Genomic DNA, 23,126 nt, shown 5'->3' on the forward strand with positions numbered 1-23,126 from the left:
TTATTTTTATGGACAAAAGATTAGCTTTCAAAAGCAAGGACATTTCTAAGTGACCCAACTTTTGAAAGGTAGTGTATATATTAATTTTGCTTTTCCGAGAGAACATTCTTCTTAACTCTATCCAATTGCTGCCAATGATTCAGATTAGAAGTATAGGCCTTCTTTATCATGTAGATGTAGATTTCTCTTTAGGAAGAATAATGCTTGTTTCTGTTCCAGGTGAACCAGAGGCAGGACTTAACCCTCCAGCTAAAGCCCTGCCACCTGTGGAGGGAGACTGTACAGCAGCTGTGGTACAGAGAGAGGAGTCCCCTCCATCCTGTCCTCAGCTGAACGGTGGGCCCCAAACATGCTTCAGGCAGGAGGTGTCCACCTACAGCGGCTCTCTTGGGGAGGTCGGTGGCATGTTCATGTGCAATGGTCTGAGGGAGCATTGGATCCCACTTCCTGCCACTGAGCTGGGGGATGCTGCTTTGGTGACCACCAAGACTGTGCAATGCTCTGACTGAGAGGACATCATTCTGACATATAAAACCACATGGCCATTGTTAAGCAAAAGGACTTGTTCTTTACAGTATTGTTGGTACAGTATAATCATTTAGATGTAAAAACATACATTTGTGATGGTGTAGGGCTAAAGACAAACCTGTAAGCCTATACTGTGGGAGACAACTATGTACTTGTGTTTCTATACTTAAATATTGTCTAAGACAAATCTGAGTAGATTGGGTTAACTCCAATAATAACAGGGCTGTTATAGGGATATTTCTATTTGAATATTTCTCTTATTCTGTGTAGATTTTTCTGGTAGTTTTAGAATGAAGGTATTATCTGGACAATTATATGGCTATATATCATGCTGTACAAAAACAATAACATGGAATTCATAAAATGCAGCGAAATGATTTGATTTGATGCAATTTGGCGATATGTCAATGTAAAATTAGGAATAACATTTACATTAACTTTATAATTCACATTTAGATAATGTAGAAGTAAAGGTGACAACTGCTATTAACTTGGGGATATATTTGACACAACAGTCAACAAAACAAAAAACGTATTCTGTAGAAATTTTACCCCGACTCATACAGTACATTTTGATAAGAAAGAGGCAAGGTTTTTGGTTAAAAGTATACTTATCTTTTACAGAAAGTAATTTTGTTCCAATTCAGTGGACACACTTTACTAATAAAGGTTGGAAAACCTATTAAAAAAATGGTATTAGACATGTATTAGCGTTTCAAACTACACATTTTGTACTATGACCCAATAAAATGCACTGAGATTAATGAGAAACTATGAACCAACACTGTGTATACATCATTTATAAGATGGAATCATCACGTTATTGATGGCAATATTAAGCTTTAGTATTATTATGCTTCAGTGATATTGTTTTGAACAATTGTTCATCGCTGAGAAAATGCAACAATACTCATATTTGTCTTTTCTCCAGGGGCTTCTTAAAATAGAGGAGTACCATCCTGTTCCTTGGTTTACTGGTTCAGGTTTTCCTAAAGCATCTCCATTACAGACTATTTATGGAACGTCCCCACACATTTTGCTCATGTGACCCAAAATAACTTTTAGCTCAAACCAGAAAGCCATGTCTTTTACCCAGAAATTCATTGTAAAATAGTCAGGTTTCCTATGTATAAGGCATTACTGTAGCTATTGTATCAGGTGAATATAAGGCTACTTGACTCTACTGTCACTTTTTGACAGCGTGTAGTAGCCCTGTATCTTCACAGGAGGTAGTCTGGTCCTGGGTGGCTACAGGTAGGTGCTGGGAATGTCTGTGATGGCCAGGTGTAGGTACTCTGGAAGGCCGTCCTCCTGGCTCCCATTGGTCTCCCTCCTCCTGACTCTGGTGGAGAGGGTCTTCCTCTTCTCCATTCCGTTGGTCCCCGGCCCTCTGTTCTCCAGGCTGGACACGATCATCTCAGACAGATCCTGCTGTAGCCTCTGGAAGTTCTCCCTGAGGAGACAATCAGGGACAAGATGTTTGAATTATTTGACATACATAATGCTCCATATAGATACAGTATAAGTTCAGGATGGGTGGTTTCTACTCACGCTGTCGGGGGCGTTGACAGGTTGTATTCTGTCCCTGTCACCCCTGTTAACCAGTATGTCATCTCATTGCCTTTACCCTATAATACATACACAAACATTCAAATTGTTGGCATAATCTGAACTCTATACTCACAAAACCATCTCATAGCTTTATGAACCCAGCTTACCTTCAGAAAGGTTTCTCCTCTCTGCTCATACTCAAACTTGCAGTCTGTCCGTTGGAGAATGTTTATGGTGGGCTGGCTGACATGGATTCTTAGTGCTGGAGAGGAAGCATGAGAGGTGTCATCCTATGGTGAATATATGCTGCTAGAATGGAGCTGTGCTTGTGATAGCTGAGGAGAAGGTATGTAAGTGTTCATCCCAGTGGTTATGTTTGATGTGTCGGTGTATGTGTGCTGTCTCTTACGCAGGCCTGCAGACTCCATGCGTGAGGCAGTGTTGACCGTGTCTCCAAACAGACAGTAACGTGGCATCTTGTTCCCCACCACACCTGCCGCACATGGCCCTGTAAATACACCAGACACAGTGAAAGCTAAACACACAGCAGGCAGTGAAAGTGTTGCTAACAGGACTGTATTGGCCCAATATTATTAACTTAAAATAAAAATAAAATTGTGGGAAAATTAAAGCTCCATACAAACTACTGTATGGGCCAGTTATATTGTGCTGAGATGGGGTACCTGAGTGCACCCCGATGCGGATCCACAGGGGTATGCCCGGTAGGTGTTGGAGCTGGAAGGTCCCTACGAAAGCTAGGATGTCCAGGGCCATGTGGGCGATGTCCACTGCGTGCCGGTTGCCATTGCGCTGCGGCAACCCTGACGCCACCATGTACGCATCACCGATCGTCTCCACCTGGCAGAGAGAGAAGAAGAGACAATAACCCTCTGAAATGTCATCTGAATACAATAATAACATTCATATAAAAACTGTTTTCCCCACTCAACTATTCCATCTCAAATGGTATGAATGCTTTCAATTCCATAATACTACAGTAACAACAGTACTGTAGATTATTCTTTAGTACAGTGGCTTGCAAAAGTATTCACCCCCTTGACATTTATCCTATTTTGTTGCCTTACAACCTGGAATTAAAATAGATTTTTGGGGGGTTTGTATCATTTGATTTACACAACATGCCTACCACTTTGAAGATGCAAAATATTTTTTACTGTGAAACAAACAAGAAATAAGACAAAAAAACAGAACATTTGAGCATGCATAACTATTCACCCCCTCCAAAGTCAATACATTGTAGAGCCAGCAATTACAGCTGCAAGTATCTTGGGGTATGTCTCTATAAGCTTGGCACATCTAGCCACTGGGATTTTTGCCCATTCTTCAAGGCAAAACTGCTCCAGCTGCTTCAAGTTGGATGGGTTCCGCTGGTGTACAGGAATCTTTAAGTCATACCACAGATTTTCAATTGGATTGAGGTCTGGGCTTTGACTAGGCCATTCAAGACATTTAAATGTTTCCCCTTAAACCACTTGAGTGTTGCTTCAGCAGTATGCTTAGGGTCATTGTCCTGCTGGAAGGTGAACCTCCGTCCCAGTCTCAAATCTCTGGAAGACTGAAACAGGTTTCCCTCAAGAATTTCCCTGTTTTTAATCGCCATCCATCATTCCTTCAACTCTGACCAGTTTTCCAGTCCCTGCTGATGAAAAACATCCCCACAGCATGATGCTGCCACCACCATGCTTCACTGTGGGGATGGTACTCTCGGGGTGATGAGAGGTGTTGGGTTTGCGCCAGACATAGCATTTTCCTTGATGGCCAAAAAGCTAAATTTTAGTCTCATCGGACCAGAGTACCTTCTTCCATATGTTTGGGGAGTCTCCCACATGCCTTTTGGCGAACACCAAACGTGGTTGCTTATCTTTTTACTTTAAGCAATGTTTTTTTCTGGCCACTCTTCCATAAAGCCCAGCTCTGTGGAGTGTGCAGCTTAAAGTGGTCCTATGGACAGATACTCCAGTCTCCGCTGCAGAGCTTTGCAGCTCCTTCAGGGTTATCTTTTGTCTCTTTGTTGCCTCTCTGATTAATGCCCTCCTTGCCTGGTCCATGAGTTTTGGTGGGCGGCCCTCTCTTGGCAGGTTTGTTGTGATGCCATATTCTGGATTCTGGATTTATTGGTGCTCCATGGAATGTTCAAAGTTTTGGATATTTTTCATAACCTAACCCTGATCTGTAATTCTCTACAACTTTTTCCCTGACCTGTTTGGAGAGCTCCTTGGTCTTCATGGTGCCGCTTGCTCGGTGGTGCCCCTTACTTAATGGTGTTGCAGACTCTGGGGCCTTTCGGAACTGGTGTATATATACTGAGATCATGTGACACTTAGATTGGACACAGGTGGACTTTATTCAACTAATTATGCGACTTCTGAAGATAATTGGTTGCACCAGATCTTATTTAGGGGCTTCATAGCAAAGGGGGTGAATACATCTGCACGCACCACTTAGTTCTTTTTTCCATTTCACTTCACCAATTTAGACTATTTTGTGTATGTCCATTACATGAAATCCAAATAAAAATATATTTCAATTACAGGTTGTAATGCAACAAAACAGGAAAAACGCCAAGGGGGGTGAATACTTTTACAAGGCACTGTATGTGAACAGGTCAAGCCTCAGTCCCAACTACCTTGTATACATCATGGTGGTCCAGGATCCTGTCAAAGTTCTTGTAGATGTCGTTGAGCATGTCCACCACCTCCATGGGCGTGCTGTACTGGCACAGGGTGGTGAAGCCCACGATGTCGCTGAAGTAGACCGTCACCTCATCAAACAGCTCTGGCTCCACACTGCCCGTCTCCTTCAGGGAACGCACCACTGGGCTGAGGAGGGAAGCATGGGGACGGGAGGTTAGGCTGAGCGACTCCTTGTCGTTCTGTTGGCTTCCAAAAGCTAAATAGGCTGGCAGGTGTGTTAGGGTAAAGCGTTAAGAGGATTAAGGTTGTTAGGGTTGAACCAGGATGTGGACATAACGCTCAGTTTAGGGTTAAGGTTAGGGTTGTAGCTAGGGTTAGGGTTGAACCAGGATGTGGACATAACGCTAAGTTTAGGGTTAAGGTTAGGGTTGTAGCTAGGGTTAGGGTTGAACCAGGATGTGGACATAACGCTAAGTTTAGGGTTAAGGTTAGGGTTGTAGCTAGGGTTAGGGTTGAACCAGGATGTGGACATAAAGCTCAGGTTAGGGTTAAGGTTAGGGTGATAGTTAGGATTGAGCCAGGATGTGGACATGAAGCTAGTGTTAGAGTTAGGGTTAAGGGTTGAGGTTGAGCTGGGATGCATGACATACGCTGGCAGGAGCAGGAAGTTGAGTCTGTCAGCCCTGTCCCTCTCAGCCTTGTACAGAGAGGTTCTCTCCTCCACCAGGTGCTCCAGGTTCCTGGAGTACATCTGCAGCCGACGGATCAGGTTGTCCATGTAGCTCTCATTAGCCTGGTTGTGCAGGTTGCTGAATGATTGTGGAACATGGAAAAAAATGACAAAATCTCTGTAATGATAAAAGCCCAATAGCTCAGAAAATCTTTAACAAGAGAAAAATCCAAATTGGAGATTGTCTATCACTCCAACTTTTGCATGAATAACGCATTGACAGAACTCTAAATTTCTAAGACGTCTGTATGTTTTACACAAATCAGCTGTTGACATGCCATGGCTTTTGGTATGTAAAAAGGGTTTTGATTGACTGAATGTACTGAGTGTACAAAACATTACTAACATCCGCCTTTTCCATGACATAGACTGACCAGGTGAATCCAGGTGAAAGCTATGATCCCTTACTGATGTCACTTGTTAAATCGACTTCAGTCAGTGTAGAAGAAGGGGAAGAGACATGTTAAAAATATATATTTTTAAGCCTTGAGACAACTGAGACATGAATTGTGTATGTGTTCCATTCAGAGGGTGAAAAGTGCTTTGAATGGGGTATGGTAATAGGTGCATGGCGCACTGGTTTGTGTCAAGAACTGCAACGCTGCTTGGTTTTTCACAGTCAACAGTTTCTTGTGTGTATCAAGAATGGTCCACCACCCAAAGGACATCCAGCCAACTTGACACAACTGTGGGAAGCATTGGAGTCAACATGGGCCAGCATCCCTATGGAACACTTTCGACATCTTGTAGAGTCCATGTGGGGTGCAACTCAATATTAGGAAGGTGTTTTGTACACTCAGTGTAGATATGGAATATCAGGCATTTTGTACACACACAAGCAAACTCACACATCATGCACACACACTCACACGCTCACTCTCATGAAGCACTGGGCTTACCTGAATATCTTACCCAGAGATCCCTCTATCTTCTTGAAGTCTGGCCTCCTCTCCGGGTCCTCTTCCCAGCAGTTCTTTATCAGCATGTAAAGCTGCAGGAGACAAGTAGAATGACAACCATACATACAAACGAACACAGATATGCATACGTACGTGAGGAATGCTATGAGGGGCCTTGTACCTCCGCCTCGTTTTCTGCTGCTGTCTCAAAGTTCAGATCTGGCCTGAAGAAGCCAGTTTGACTTGGGTACTGCACCATGTACAGCTTCTCTGAGGGATGAAGGAAAGGGGAATTCAGTTGACAGCCATGCCCTCATTTACAGTAAAATAATACAAATTTCACTCTCCTTTTCCAAACTCACTAGAATAGTAATTGATAACATTGATCCCTAGTGAGCAGAAGTTGTATTTACATGTAATGGCCAGCAGGGGCCGCTGTTAAATTGCCAGTGTGAGATGCATAGACATAAAAAACTTGATAACTTTTACTATCGCTGAAAACTGTTCTGCATGACTCTCTGACTCTAGCCGCCAGACCGTTGTTACCTGCGATGTCGGAGCAGGCCTGGGTGAAGAAGGGGTTCTTCCTCAGTATGATCTCCTGAGCGATGATGGCAAAGCTGTAGACGTCCCCCTTCTGGGAGATCCCCTGCTTCCGGAGGTGTTCTGGAGCCGTCCACAAGTCTGACAGAAAGGAGAGGGACCAGAATGGGATATCAAATCCCTCTCCTGCTTGAGTTTTTTACTAACTTCATTGCATAATACTTTCAGGTTGAATCATTTACTTGTGAGAGAAATAGTGGACAGAGGGCTTCACCTTTGCAGGGGTTGAGGATGGTGTTGCAGCCAAAGTCTGTGATTTTGACCACCATGCGGTTGTCCACCACACAGTTTGAGGACTTCAGTCGGCCATGGACCTCAATGTTGCTGGAGTGGAGGTAGGACATGCCCTGAAACCGCCACCAGGGTGAGCCCCACACAGCTACAGCATGCAACACCAGTGGTTCCCAACCAGGGATACTAGGACAACTGGGGGAACTTGGCCTATCCATAGGGGGTACTTGAGAACTCATGAGACCACAGGGTTACTGGTTCAATGCACATGAGGGGGTACTTAAGGGGTACCGCGGCCAGAGCAAAATTCAGTTGGTGGTACAGTAAGCAAAAAAGGTTGGGAGGCACTTGATTACACCATATTATAATGTCAGTGCATTTACCCACAGTAAACACATAGTACAACCAAACTACATAAGCATACCTTAGCTATGTCATACATGACTGATATCTTGAATTCCAAGTCCATGAAGGTCTTTTCAGGATAGGAGATTGTGTCATTAAGGACATACTGTAAAGACAGTGAATTACCGAGTTTACTGCAGTTCAGTTTATGCTTGAGTGTTTTTGTTTCTGCCTGGTAGGGTATTAGAAAACTGAGTGAATGTAACTGTGACTGTGACCCAGGCGCTGTCGGTGAAGGAGTCCTGTAATCAACATGTGTGTAAATGTCATTTGCTTATCATTTCACAATGAAGATATATGGGTGGAAAGTAGGTCACTGATTCCCACCATAAAGTCATGTTCTCTGCCAATCCTCTTACCCTCAGGGATCCCCTCTCACAGAATTCAAACACTCCAAACAGGCCATACTCAAACTTCACCGTGCCATAGAACTTGGTCAGGTTGTAGTAGTCAATACGCAGAAGCTGGGAGAGAGAGAGAGATAGAGAGAGAGAGAGAGAGAGTGTGAAAGACATCCTCTTAAGGGTGATCATGACTTCCTCACACTTATTTACACACTCTACTTTTATCACCTAGTTGCTCACATAAGGTTACATAGTCTTTCTCCTCTGATTGACAAGGAGATGAAAGATTGCTCCATAGGGCCACAAAGCCACAAAACATACATACACAAATCCGCAAACCTCTATTGTTCACATCACATCAAGATAAGCAAATATATGGTTGACCTTGAGCCATATAGACACTCAAAATGGACACTAGATCAGTGGATAGCTGACTGGACTAGTGTTTGAATCCGCAGGTTAGAAGGAACTACGATAGCTGAGAAGAGGAAGTGACATCACTAGCAAGAACCTTACAGTGTTGAGCTCAATCCTCTGGATCTCACTGAAGTTGCCGTCTGTGTGTTGCAGCTCCTTCAGGATCACGGGCTGAAAATAATAGATCCATAATAATAGAGTAGAACTTATGCCCATTTCAGCCTTTGAGAGTAGTTACTGGTGGGTCGTTCCTCCAATTCAGTGCCTTTCAAGAAGTGTAACTGTCACAAAGAGCACATATTCAAGTTCATGAAAAACACTTTTTCCCATCTCAAGAGGTTAAATAAAAATAATTACTATAGTAAGTGCCAATTAAGTGTCAAATAAAGTAACAGGGTTGACGATTTCATCTTAAATCAGCCATAATCCCCTTGTGACAGGGGAAATGGAAGCTTGTTGTGTGCAACAGGGGGTTGTAATTGAATGCAACCTTCACAATATTTTTTAAGTTGTTCTATCATTTCTAGCATGTCTATCCATGGGTAACCTGGTTGACGTGTTATGCTCGACCCGCTCAGTTTTCCACCACAAAACACCAGAAAATTGCCACAAAGACTAGAACCAGCTCATTTGCTTTTTATACTATGATTTGACGATTAAGGGAAAGGCAAAGGGGATATCTCGTCAGTTGCACATCTGAATGCCCAACCCAACCCCAACCCAACCCCTCTGAATGAAAGATGTTTATTTTGAAAAACATATTTAAAAGGAATAGTTGTACCATATTAACGAGAGTTCAGTTCAAGTAACAGGGTTGACCGTAAAATGAGGAACAAACGTAAATGAATCACTAATCACATGAAATAAATAATAACCTTCAGAAACGACTTTGTCAAAGCAACAAAATAACTAGGGCTTTACAATGATGGTGAAATTTGGGGGTTAAGTGGGTTAAAATCTTCCTAGAAGTCAGAGAGGGTGCACAGAGGGACGTATCAAAATGCTGAATTTTTGCACTTTAGCAAATCTTTATTTATTTATTTAATTCTCCATGTGGTCTACATTAAAGGGCACTTCATTTAATATAACAGGCTTTTAAAATGTTATATTGGTGCACAAATCAATAGGACGCAAAAGGCAATCTTTTCGCGGAACGACCCTGGTATGACAACTCACACCATGTCTTTAAGTCAGTTAATGGACCAAAGAGTGTAGTGGCACCTTTTTGTCATAGCGCGCCCTATGAATCTGGTAACAGCTGTCCTTCCTGTTGTCTTCATCGATCTGATATATAGAAAGAAAAGGAATAAATAATGTGGAATAAACCGTCAACATTAATAAAATATCACAAGACTATAGGCATCCAATTAGATCCCTGGGTATTAGAGAACACAGGGAGTATCAGAATGTAAATGAAAGATTTTAAACCAACATCAGTGTAACACCAGCTTGTATTGACCATGCATTATGGGAGTTTGAGAGATTACATACTATAAATAGAAACAGACAGGCAAAAACATCATGACAAGGAGGAGGTGAGGGAGCTCACCTTCAGTGAGACCAGGCTTAACTCTTTCCCATCCAGCGGACTAATCAGGTCTTGGCTGATGTGGGACCACCTCTTTTCGTTTTGACGTTCCTTCATGTTCTGCCTATTGGCCATAAATCAAATCAAATCAGAGTTTATTTGCCACGTGCACAGGATACAGCAAGTGTAAACAGTACAGGGAAATGCTTGCTTGCAAGCCCTTCCTCAACAATGCAGTAATGCTAAGTAATATAAAAGAAAAATACACACGAGAATATATACTATATACAAGGTCAATATCAGTACCAATCAATGAAATGGATTTCTGGTGACAGTTGTGTAATCAGGTTTAAAGTGACTGAGCAGAAGGGTAAATATAATAATAATAATAATAATAATAATAATGTTAATAATAATAATAATAAATAGACAAACACAGAGGTGAATGAGACATGTCATCAAGCAACATTGTGATTGGACAAAAGTGAGAACACAGAGGTTGGTGTGGTGCATATTTGACCTGTAGAAGATCAGAGCGATGGCAGTCACCACCACAACACTGACACTCAGGACGATCACAATGATATCCTTTGTCTTCAGATCTGGAATCACAAACATAGAATAAGTATTCCCCCCACCAATACTGTATCTCAGTACCAAGACGTAACAGAAACTTCAAAAGAGGTTGTGTACTAGAATAAACTTTGTACTGTTACTAGTAGCACTAGTGTTTATAAATCAAATCAAATCAAATGGTATTTGTCACATGTGCCGAATACAGCAGATGTAGACCTTGCCATGAAATGCTTACTTACAAGCCCTTAACCAAACAATGAAGAGTTTTTAAAAAGTAAGAAAAATGTGCTAAATAAACTAAGGGGAAAATAGTAACACAATAAAAAAACTATAACGAGGTAATGTACAAGGGGTATAACGGTACCGAATAAATGTGAAGGGGTGTGGCTTAGTCGAGGTAATTGAGATAATATGTAGTTAGGGCTAAAGTGACTATGTGTAGATAATAAACAGAGAGTAGCAGCAGTGTATTGGAAGAGTGTGAACGAATGTGCATGTGCATGTGTGTGTGTGAGTGTCCAGTGAGTGTACATTGAAATGTATGCACTCACTACTGTAAGTCACTTCGGGTAAGAGTGTCTGCTGAATGACAAAAATGGAAATAAGGGGGTCAATGCAAATAGTCCGGGTAGCCACTGTTCAGCAGTCTTATCGCTTGGAGGTCGAAACTTCTACTGGCCTGTTACAAGAGCTTATACAGTGCATTCGGGAAAGTATTCAGATTCCTTGACTTTTTCCACATTTTGTTACGTTACAGCCTTATTCTAAAATGGATAAAATTGTTTTGGTTTTCCTCATCAATCTACACACAATAAAACCATAATGACAAAGCAAAAACAGGTTTTTAGACATTTTTGAAAATGTATATTTACGTAAGTGTTCAGACCCTTTACTCAGTACTTGGTTGAAGCACCTTTGGCAAAGATTACAACCTCAAGTCTTCTTGGGTATGACACTACAATCTTGGCACACCTGTATTTGGGGAGTTTCTCCCATTCTTCTCTGCAGATCCTCTCAAGCTCTGTCAGGTTGGATGGGGAGCGTCGCTGCACAGCTATTTTCAAGTCCAGAGATGTTCGATCAGGTTCAAGTCCGGGCTCTGGCTGGGCCACTCAAGGACATTCAGAGACTTGTCCCGAAGCCACTCCTGCATTGCCTTGGCTGTGTTTTTTAGGGTCGTTGTCCTGTTGTAAGGTGAACCTTCGCCCCAGTCTGAGGTCCTGAGCGCTCTGGAGCAGGTTTTCATCAAGGATCTCTCTGTACTTTGCGCCGTTCATCTTTCCCTCGATCCTGACTCGTCTCCCAGTCCCTGCCGCTGAAAAACATCCCCAGATCTGTGAATCGACACAATCCTGTCTCGGAGCTCTACGGACTATTCCTTCAACCTCATGGCTTGGTTTTTGCTCTGACATGCACTGTCAACTGTGGGACCTTTTATAGACAGGTGTGTGCCTTTCCAAGTCATGTCCAATCAATTGAATTTACCACAGGTGGAAATTGAAGTTGTAGAAACATCTCAAGGATGATCATGGGAAATAGGATGCACCAGAGCTCAATTTCGTTTCTCGTAGCAAAGGCTCTGAATACTTAAGTAAATAAGGTATTTATATTTTATAAATTTGCAAAAATGTATAAAAACTTGCTTTCGCTTTGTCTCAATGGGGTATTGTGTGTAGATTGATGAGGGAAAAAACAAATTTAATACATTTTAGAATAAGGCTGTAACGTAACAAAATGTGGAAAAAGTCAAGTGGTCTGAATACTTTCCAAATGCACTGTATGCCATTACCGTTAGAGTTGATTGGCTTGTCATCTGGCAGTTGGGACCCGGGCCAGGGCAGTGAGGGGGTGCGGTCCTCCACTCTGGTCTCATTTATGGACGTATCAAACACAAACAGGGTTTTGTACTGGAGGGGAGGTGCAATGACAGCGTTGTTAAGTGATCATTAAATGATGTCCTGCTGCTGTTTAACAGGGGACGGAGATGGTGACCATTCCAACAGTTACATTGGATGAAGCCTACCTGTTTATCGATGGTGGATGTATAAATCACAGAGAAGTTCACGTCCCTGTCCCCATTCTCATCCAGCACGTAGTGTCCCCCCATACCTGCACACAGATACTATTATGTCTAACCCTTTAAGAGTATCACCATTTATCCTCCTGAGCAGAAAACTGTTGACTGAAACACCTGCCCTTAACAACCATTTGCTCCCTTATTATAGCACCAATAATCACACCACTGTGAGCAACAATTCCAAAGAAATTGAGGCTATGACCTAGTGCTATACTCAAGGTTCAGGTTGGGGCCTCCCGGGTGGCGCAGTGGTCTAGGGCACTGCATCGCAGTGCTAACTGCGCCACCAGAGTTTCTGGGTTCGCGCCCAGGCTCTGTCGCAGCCGGCCCCGACCGGGAGGTCCGTGGGGCGACGCACAATTGGCATAGCGTCGTCCGGGGTAGGGAGGGTTTGGCCGGTAGGGATATCCTTGTCTCATCGCGCTCCAGCGACTCCTGTGGCGGGCCAGGCGCAGTGCGCGCCAGCCAAGGGGGCCAGGTACACGGTGTTTCCTCCGACACATTGGTGCGGCTGGCTTCCGGGTTGGAGGCGCGCTGTGTTAAGAAGCAGTACGGCTGGTTGGGTTGTGCTTCGGAGGACGCATGGCTTTCGACCTTCGTCTCTCCCGAGCCCGTACGGGAGTTGTAGCGATGAGACAAGGTGGTAATTACTAGCGATTAGACACCACGAAAAATTGGGGAGAAAATGGGATAAAAAAATAAATAAATAAATAAAAAATAAATAAAAGGTTCAGGTTGGGAAATGTTATCTAATAGAAGAGGTTGCAGAAGACATATAACCAGCTTAATTACTATGGTCCTCAGCTATAAATGGACAACATGTGAAATGTTGCCCATAAAAGTCAGCAAAGAGAGAACACTCTAATTAGCCATGTACTGCACTGTAAAATAAATCTAAATGAAATGGGTTTCTGCATAATGTGTGGCTTTTCGTTGCTGTGTGGAGAATGACGGTGGTGTGACAAAAATGAAACATTTACTGTTCTGGTTTGCGTAAGTTCCTGTTGGACGAGAGTCAGAAATCAGATGCTAAAGGTTGCCGCCGAGCAGCTTTGCCAAGTCCAACAAGTATAGGTTCTCACCATTGCCTGACGCAAAATGTTATGGTGTTTAAATGGAGGACTGAGGACAGGATGGACCATGGCTCTGGCCATTAGGCCATCCTATACCTTGAAAAGAGACATTCCTGAAGGGGTTTACATCGGAGAGCTCTGTGGCGGTTGGCTGTGTTGCTCTGCCTCTCAGCTCACTGGTCAACCTCTGCCTCAGCACATGGCCAAAGAGCAACACGCCGTCATGGTACCCCGCCACATAGTCATTTAACTTCTGCAACAGGAGAGGAGAAGCCGTCAGGAAGACAGGGAGAGAGATAGAGAGAGAATGAGAGAGAGAGATGTTATCTTTGTTTAGACATTAGGAAGTCAGAAGAACTGAGGAATGAAGACAGATGAGTGGAGCAGGGACTAACCGTGCTGTTGTAAAATACTGTGTTGTTGTATTGTCTCTCAGGCAAGGTGAGCACCAGAACATTGTCCATGCTTGGGTTGGCAGTCATGTTAGTGTGATACCCATGGCTAGGAGATAGAAAAGTTACATGGTTTCAACTTTTAATCAGTGTCCTCAAAAAAAACGATGTAATGTAGTGTAACAAACTACCAAAACCAGTCTCACTTATAGATATCGATGAGGATGAAGACAATTTCTGGGGGAATCGTTGTTTCGTTCTTTATAGTGGTGATGTCATCTGGGGCTCCACAGAGGATGAATACTGAAAAACATTGTGCAGGGGTTATACATCTATGTGATGAAATAACATCTAAAAGATTGTAGCTAGGTTCCAAAAGTTTTGTTTTAAGTATCCATTGATTTATTTCCTATTCGGGGTGGAACAAGTGGCTGGAGTGTGAGGCATGGATAAGACTTGAGAAGGTATTGAAGAAGACAGAGGGAGATACACACCGTTGCTGTGTCTGTTTTCAGACTGAATAGCTTTCTTTAGCTCTTTCTTGCTGCGTAGCATCTCTCTTGAGATTGACATAGCAAACTGGACCGAGGGTGCCTCCAGAGCATTGATGTACCTATGACGATGGCAAAAGGGAAGTGATGTAACAGTGCACCATGGAGCACCCAACAATAAACTCTTCTCTCCCTGACATCAAACTTACTCTAGATATGTATGTTACAGTGTTACAGTCTACCATACACATGCAATGAGCATCTCTGTACTGTCTGTATGTATGTGTGGACGTGGCGGAAATCCCCTTTCAAATGCACAGGTGTTCCATCTCACCAAAAACAGTCTTCAGTTTGGTCTGCCTTCTTGTAGACATAAGCCCTCTTCCAGTGCATCTTCAGACCATGTCTGGTGAAGTTCCAGAAGTGGACAAAGAAGTTGGAGATCTTGCGTGCCGGGGGCAGCAGGCGGCTCAGGTTGGCCTTGTAGTCACAGGACAGACCGAAGCTCCCGGCGGAGATGATGGGGATAGTCAGGGTCAGGCCTATCTCCACGCTGAGACACACAGACCGGGGGTCACACAGTTCTCCAAATAGAGGGATCATGACCAGCAGGTCAATCTGTCCTTATCTTACAGGACAGCATATTATAAACCAGCATAACAATAAACACTATTATCATAATCACCTAGTGGGTCATTTACCACACGTACACATCATCAACTAATAATAATCAGGCAAAACAAATACTTGTTCAATGGGGATGACAGAGACAGGGATCATTAACATGCGTGTGTGCGTGCAAGACAGAGAGAGTACTTACTCCACCATAAAGAAAGTGGCAAATGTACAGGAGGGTCCCAGCATGGCACATCCCACCTCACCTTTAGTCTGGAGCACAAACAAATACGTACATAAACATAGGCACTCATGTTGTTGAGTAATGGGGAAGGACTTGTCCCTGTCTCGTTTCTCTTACTGAAATAATGTCATCTTTATTAATCATATAGACCCTCTTCATCAGCCCAATTTTAATCTGACTTAAATTACTGCTTAGTTTCAGTATAGTCATTGCGGTATACGTCCGTAGGAATGGAAACTTCTCCACCTGATGTCTTAGAAAAGTTTTACTAGCCAAGCAGATCCAAATGATATGCCTACTGTGAATAGTAGAAATTATACTTCAATGGCAATTCATCTTCTCATCTGCACATCTAAATCAGTCTATCAGTCAACATATACAGTTGAAGTCGGAAGTTTACATACACCTTAGCCAAATACATTTACACTCAGTTTTTCACTATTCCTGACATTTAATCCTAGTAAAAGGTCAGTCTTAGTCTTAGGTCAGTTAGGATCACCACTTTATTTTAAGAATGTGAAGTAGCAGAATAATAGTAGAGTGAATGATTTATTTCAGCATTAATTTCTTTCATCACATTCCCAGTGGGTCAGAAGTTACATGCACTAAATTAGCATTTGGTAGCATTGCCTTTAAATTGTTTAACTTGGGTCAAATGTTTAGGGTAGCCTTCCACAAGCTTCCCACAATAAATTGGGTGATTTCTGTCCCATTCCTCCTGACAGAGCTGGTGTAACTGAGTCAGGTTTGTAGGCCTCCTTGCTCACACACACTTTTTCAGTTCTGCCCACAATTGTTCTATAGGATTAAGGTCAGGGCTTTGTGATGGCCACTCCAATACCTTGACTTTGTTGTCCTTAAGCCATTTTGCCACAACTTTGGAAGTATGCTTGGGGTCATTGTCCATTTGGAAGACCCATTGCGACCAAGCTTTAACTTCCTGACTGATGTCTTCAGATGTTGCTTCAATATATCCACATAATTTTCTTTCCTCATGATGCCATCTAAATTGTGATTGCGAAGCACCCCCACAACATGATGCTGCCACCCCCGTGCTTCACGGTTGGGATGGTGTTCTTCGGCTTGCAAGCCTCCCCATTTTTCCTCCAAACATAATGATGGTCATTATGGCCAAACAGTTCTATTTTTGTTTCATCAGACCAGAGGACATTTCTACAAAAGGTATGATCTTTGTCCCCATGTGCAGTTGCAAACCGTAGTCTGGCTTTTTTATGGAGGTTTTGGAGCAGTGGCTTCTTCCTTGCAGAGTGGCCTTTCAGGTTATGTCGATATAGGACTCGTTTTACTGTGGATATAGATACTTTTGTACCTGTTTCCTCCAGCATCTTGACAAGGTCCTTTGCTGTTGTTCTAGGATTGATTTGTACGTTTTGCACCAAAGTACATTCATCTCTATGAGACAGAACGTGTCTACTTCCTGAGCGGCATGATGGCTGCCTGGTCCCATGGTGTTTATACTTGCGTACTATTGTTTGAACAGATGAACGTGGTACCTTCAGGCGTTTGGAAATTTCTCCCAAGGATGAACCAGACTTGTGGAGGTCTACAATTTAGGTCTTGGCTGATTTCTTTAGATTTTCCCATGATGTCAAGCAAAGAGGCACTTTGAAGGTAGGCCTTGCAATACATCCACAGGTACACCTCCAATTGACTCAAATGATGTCAATTAGCCTAGCAGAAGCTTCTAAAGCCATGAAATCATTTTATTGACTTTTCCAAGCTGTTTAAAGGAACAGTCAACTTAGTGTATGTAAACTTCTGACCCACTGGAATTGTGATACAGTGAGTTATACGTGAAATAATCTGTCTGTAAACAATTGTTGGAAGAATTACTTGTGTCATGCACAAAGTAGATGTCCTAACTGACTTGCCAAAACTATAGTTTGTTCGAATGAAATTTGTGGAGTGGGTGAAAAACGAGTTTTAATGACTTCAACCTAAGTGTATGTAAACTTCCGACTTCAACTGTAATATCTTTAAGTAGCAATGGTGTCCTGGAAGAGATGGTATCAAGATGGGAATGGACATTACTGTCTAAAAAAGACTGGCTCACATGCAGGGACTTGAGTATCTCCACTCCCTCACAGGTACTGCTCCCACAGCCCCTTCGTTTGTACAGCGTGGTGTTGAACCCATTGAAATTAGCCGATAAATTGGTGTTCAAACCTTGGCAAGGGAGAGAGTGTTGTAGGAGGATGAGATAATAACTGTTATCAAGCATAATTACATTTCCAATAGGTTTGTGTGGTAGGTTACAGCTGAATTTTGTTTATCACTGACACGTTTGTTTTATGTTGAAATTAAAGTATGTTGAAATTAAAAATAAATACATGTTTCTGTACCTGCTGCAATGTTCAGTTTCCTGTCCGCTTCAATTGCTTGCAACACTGCACCCTTTACAAGCCCTAGGCTCCAGTCTGAGGTTTCATCCTCCAAAAGTACAACGTTCATGGTGTATTTGGGTTTTGATTTCATGCATTTGTCCAGCATTCGGCTCTCAACAAGTGCCACAAATAAGACTCCAACGCAAAGAAAACAATTTGAATTCAGCATTTTGATGCTGTATAGAACAGGATTTTTTTTAAATACTGTAAAAAAGATGCCACTATCTAAATCCAGATGTAGAAATTCTTAACATCTTTAAAGACACCTTAAGGGCTACAGGCCACTCCAAACCAAAAAGGTAGAAAAGTTAGAAATAGGAATAAGAAAAAAGATTGTTTTAAAAAGCGGGACTGTAAAAAGAAAAAAGTAAATTTGAGTAAACTACTTCAATTCTTACATAGGCTAAATATAAAATGAAAAATAATGGTTAGAACTTCAAAAACAAAAAACAAATGAACACTAAGTTATTGCAATCACAGGAGACACACCTACCAGAGCTAAGGTAGAACAAGAAAAAATGGGATAGAAAGAAGTTGTTTATGTCACTTCAACCAACTCTCTGGATAAAGTAATGGTATATAACAAAAAGTAGACAACCCTCTGATATTAAAAGTAGAAAGGTTTAAAGGAGTAGCAAAGGCAATAGATCCACCAGTGAGCGCTTCAGTGAGATAGTACCTGTCAGCCACTCTGTCACACGTGTTAATGAACAACCACCAGTTGACAGATTGTGCACACAGAAGAGGGAGGGCAGCTATGCCTTACACCTACAGTTAATTTATTTATATATCTCAATATGAAACAGAATGATTTAATCATGTTTATAAACATGCTATTTGTTGACCCTGTTAACTTATAGGAATAATCCTGTAGTATGCAGAACACTCTATAGAAACATTGTAAATTAATTTATTGTAGGCCCTACAATAATCTACTTGCCTCTGAGAATGTATCTCTTTAAACATAGCCTTTATTGAGTCTCTATTGTTTCCTTGTATAGGACACAGGTGAGTGGGCCTAAATCCAAGGGTTCAACTGACTAGTAGAAGGAATTGGAGGAAACAATGTGTTTCTCCTAATGAGAATTAGGAGAAACGAAAATACAAGAGAGGAAAACTAAGACAAAGGAATGTTGACCAGTTCACAAGGAGGCATGTGAAAATCAAACAGGTAGATGTGAAAACGTATTGAGGACAAACAAATGTGAAATCAATGGAAATTACAGAATTATTATATAGCAACACAGTCTAGAATGCCCCAGAAACTCCATGTTCAGTAGAAGGGAGAGCTTTTGCAGGGAGAGGGGCGAAGGTCACAAAAGGCCATAAAATGGATGCCTTGTGTGCTGCAGATAAATGTGTTGATTATAAAAGCAGGTAGATTGCAAGCCTATAAAACTGTTTGCTAGCCGTTTAAAGGGGCAATCTGTAGTTGTAACAATAACAAAGTGACTCCCCGCCACTGTTTTGGTAAAACGCTGAGTAACGTGGCTGGAGAAATGTAACCACTCTCAAATTCATAGATAGAGCTATGGATGCAAGGTTTGACTATCCAGGCTGCATCACATCAGGCCATGATTGGGAGTCCCATAAGGCGGCGCACAATTGGCCCAGCGTCGTCTGGGTTTGGGCGGGGTAGGTCATCATTGTAAATAAGAATTTGTTCTTAACTGACTTGCCTAGTTAAATGAAGGTTAAATGAAAATAAATTAAATAAATATGATATTAAAACGATAGCTTTAACCATATTTTTAAGCTATGCAATTTTTGTTTACATTTACAAACATTGGAGTAAAACAATCAGATATTTTATGGTTTTGATGGGGTATGACAGTTGAACTAAGCTCATGAGATATTTATGAGTTATATTCTTCAAGAACCAATGGGTACATACCACTAATTTATAGGTCCAAAAAAATGGATGTAACAACTGAGGATTGCCCCTTTAAAGCACACACACTACAACATGTTGTGAAATATACACATTTTGGAGAGACATATCAACTAAAAATGTTCAAATGTTCATAGGCTATTACACAGTTTTATTTTCAATTTTCCAAAACATGTATAGTTCATGTAAAATCAAGAGAACTGGTTGCAGAAACACATATGCCTTCGCTGTGGCAGAACCTGTGTGTACTGTAGTCTAGGCTATAATACATTTTCCAGACTGGCATATTGAGTTGTCATATTCCTCCCCTCCTTACTGCCCTCCTTCCAAGATTGTGCCCAGTCTCCATGTGTATCATTCATTATAGTGCTCGTTATTGTTCATGTTCTCACATTGCTGTTGTTTTGCTCCTCAATGAACAGAATATCTTGCAGTGTGTGTGTATGGTTTGGGTTGCCATGTCAACACCTTAGCGTATTTACTCTGAGTGTGCATCGCTTTCTGGCATTAAAACTTCTTCGCCCAAATACCTTGAACTCTAACAGTAACTCCATCATGTTCTGAGGCAATGGGCTGTTAGTTCTGTTTACTCAAGTCATATACTCTGCACACACTCTTACATGTACACCGATGTGTTCAGGAAAGGGAACTGGGCACCGGGGCTGTAAAAACGTATATAAATATTACATTGAATGTGTCTAAGTGTAATGACTGGGTTGGTTTGGGAAACACAGTTATTCTGCCACATTAACACAGTGAGAGAGAAATGATAATGCTTCCGTCTTCAAACACCCCAGTTGATTAGCAAATGGAGTAATAATGTGTTAAAGGTACAAGAGATTGTTTTAATAGTGACTGTAAAGCTCTCTGATTGCCACTGGACAGAGTGGCATGACACATGCCTGTTATGGATGTTTTTGTTTTCCTCAGAAATATGGACTTTGCTGAACACATCAGTGCATCTATAAAAATATATGAGAAAGGCTGTCTATGTAAATGCTTCCTCACACACACACAGACAAAACCTGTAGGCATACTATAAATAAGAAAGAAGTAATTTTTAATATAAGTACTACTACTTAAAACATGAACACATTTTCAAATATAAATCATAAATTGTGTAAAAAGTTAAATGTTGCCTACTGCATATAGTGATTTGTTGTGCATCACAAAGTGTTTATGAGCAATAAACGCACACATGTCCAAGCAGAGTATTTCCTGTTCGCTGAAGGGTCTCTCAGTGTTTTTTCCCCCAGTGACTGAGGCTCATGATGGGATCCCTATGGCCTGAGTGATCATCTGTCTCCTTTAGCCAGCCCTATTTATCTCTGTCCGTCCTGTAAATAAAGTATTTATCAAAAACACAGATAATACAAAGGTCTGGATACTGCAAAAGCAGGCTGCCACCCCAACTAGGACCTTGACACATTTTTAATGAAGGGGAAAGTGAGAGTTGAGTAATGGTAAACTCACTGAGGCATGCTGTAAACTGTGTGTTGTGACTTGTGGCTGTAAGTAATCCTGTCTCTGCTTCACAGTATCTGCTCTGTTATCTCCTTCGTCATAGGGCAACCTCTTATCTATTCATGGATTTGGTATTAATGGGGCCTTTTAAAATACAGACTTAGTGACTGGCCTCAATATTCATCACGTTAATTGATATTATGTTACCAAGGCTAACTGAAGCGTGTCTTTAAAGTCAAACATAGATGGCTTTTTCTTTAACATCATTCTTATATTCACTATACAAATACATACGCACAGAAATAATATCTTGTTATAAATTAAAGGCACAAATAGATTCCAGGCCAAATCAATGATGTGATTTATTGCTGTTGTGAAATGTGAGAGGTATATTGGTCATTAATGGTGGCTATGCGAAGCCATTCATCACCTGCTGCAATTCAGCATTGTATGATCTCCAATTCTGACCTCAGTTCATTGTCCATTAATCACATTACAACATTCCTTTTGACTAAAAAAGCCACACAAAAAATAAAATCTAAGTCTACCTAACCTAGTCTTAAATGTTGGTCAATGGACAACCCTTTGTGAATTGATCAGATGGCCCTTATACCTAGTATCTCCTTAGAATAGTCTAGTGATAAGCCTATTAATAAAAAAAACTATCCCAACCGATGCTGTTAGTCTTATTGTGTTCATGACTATGTAGCCATTCTCCTGAAAGTGGTGAATGAGGTTATACAAAACCATCGAATTCTATAAAATGTGCGCCTCTGATATTGATTCCTAGATGAAGGTGCATTGTGCGTATCAGCTAAATATAGAGCAAGGGTATACCAAGATGACTGGTAGATAACTGGTAGAAGGATAAAAGACACACGACAGGAGTTTTAATTAATTTAGTTGCAAGTTGTATTAGTCGTATGTACAGGATACACGTGGTCCAACGAAATGCTTACTTGTAGGTTCCTTCTCGACAATGCAACAATAAGAAATATTTTCGAAATCTATTTGAAATGCATGGTTTTCATGTCCATTCATGATGTTAGAATATCAAAATATGGACTGTTTATTAAGGAGTGACGCAGAACAAATGGCCATCTGTGCTAATAGATCATGTCTTCATGTAAACATGATTTCCCCTTTGATGCTGACAGACCTTTCATTTTTATTTGAGTTTCTCACCACCACAAGACATGTTAGGATTGCAGATACCCTTAACAGACAAATCCATCTAACAGCCCTCAGAACCTCCTTCGGGATATAGCTGTTCTGCACTATGCCATTTGGCTTCCATAGGGCACCGGCATGTATATTGTTTTAGCCTGCCCTCTAGTGGACAACTAACCTACTGATAATAAAAGCGACCATACACAAACGTCCTGGTAATCCTGTGTAACGGATGTGAAATGGCTAGCTAGTTAGCGGGTACGCGCTAGTAGCGTTTCAATCAGTTACGTCACTTGCTCTGAAACCTATTAGTAGTGTTGCCCCTTGCTCTGCAAGGGCCGCGGCTTTTGTGGAGCGATGGGTAACAACGCTTCGTGGGTGTCAGTTGTTGATGTGTGCAGAGGGTCCCTGGTTCGCGCCCGGGTCGGGGCGAGGGGACGTACTAAAGTTATACTGTTACACCTGCACAACAACTCTATCCAGAAGGAGCCAAGTGTGAGTGTGTATCTTGGAAGTTGGATCTATTTGCCATTTTACAGAGGTAATTAAAGCAACACTTGATGGATCTATCAGCTAAACGTTATTCATCATACATTTCTCACTGCCTTGGCTGGCCTGATTAATGCCCTGGCTGGCCTGACATGCAGTAAGGAATCATTCCATTGCTTGGGCTGTGAATTTATTATACGATAGCCTACATTGTACATATCTAGGCACAGTCTGAGCACTGTCCTCCCCTCTAGGTGAATGGTCGAATTACTGTTGATATGGGTCTTAAATCAGTCTTGATTTGACATGGGGGTCAATGGACTTCTATGTTTATATATCTTGTCAAAAC

The 23,126-nt window shown here is 41.7% G+C and overlaps 1 protein-coding gene across 1 annotated transcript; it reads right to left on the reverse strand.

The window, feature by feature from the left end:
* Window positions 1-1,313: 1,313 nt before the first annotated feature.
* On the reverse strand, window positions 1,314-22,970 carry LOC129827298 (guanylyl cyclase C-like). Its single transcript, XM_055888024.1, has 27 exons — window positions 17,722-22,970; window positions 17,433-17,545; window positions 15,320-15,387; window positions 14,834-15,052; window positions 14,503-14,621; window positions 14,215-14,311; window positions 14,012-14,117; window positions 13,713-13,869; window positions 12,490-12,575; window positions 12,256-12,373; window positions 10,411-10,492; window positions 9,912-10,014; window positions 9,584-9,646; window positions 8,462-8,533; window positions 7,961-8,065; window positions 7,621-7,707; window positions 7,180-7,312; window positions 6,909-7,046; window positions 6,544-6,632; window positions 6,363-6,454; window positions 5,384-5,542; window positions 4,727-4,919; window positions 2,763-2,937; window positions 2,489-2,587; window positions 2,247-2,341; window positions 2,080-2,156; window positions 1,314-1,981 (listed from the first exon to the last, which is right to left on the reverse strand). Exons 1-27 carry the CDS (start codon window positions 17,930-17,932, stop codon window positions 1,777-1,779), a joined length of 3,261 nt encoding a protein of 1,086 aa, XP_055743999.1. The 5' UTR covers window positions 17,933-22,970; the 3' UTR covers window positions 1,314-1,776.
* Window positions 22,971-23,126: the final 156 nt, after the last annotated feature.

Source organism: Salvelinus fontinalis, chromosome 2, assembly GCF_029448725.1.
Source record: "Salvelinus fontinalis isolate EN_2023a chromosome 2, ASM2944872v1, whole genome shotgun sequence".
Taxonomy (NCBI): domain Eukaryota; kingdom Metazoa; phylum Chordata; class Actinopteri; order Salmoniformes; family Salmonidae; genus Salvelinus; species Salvelinus fontinalis.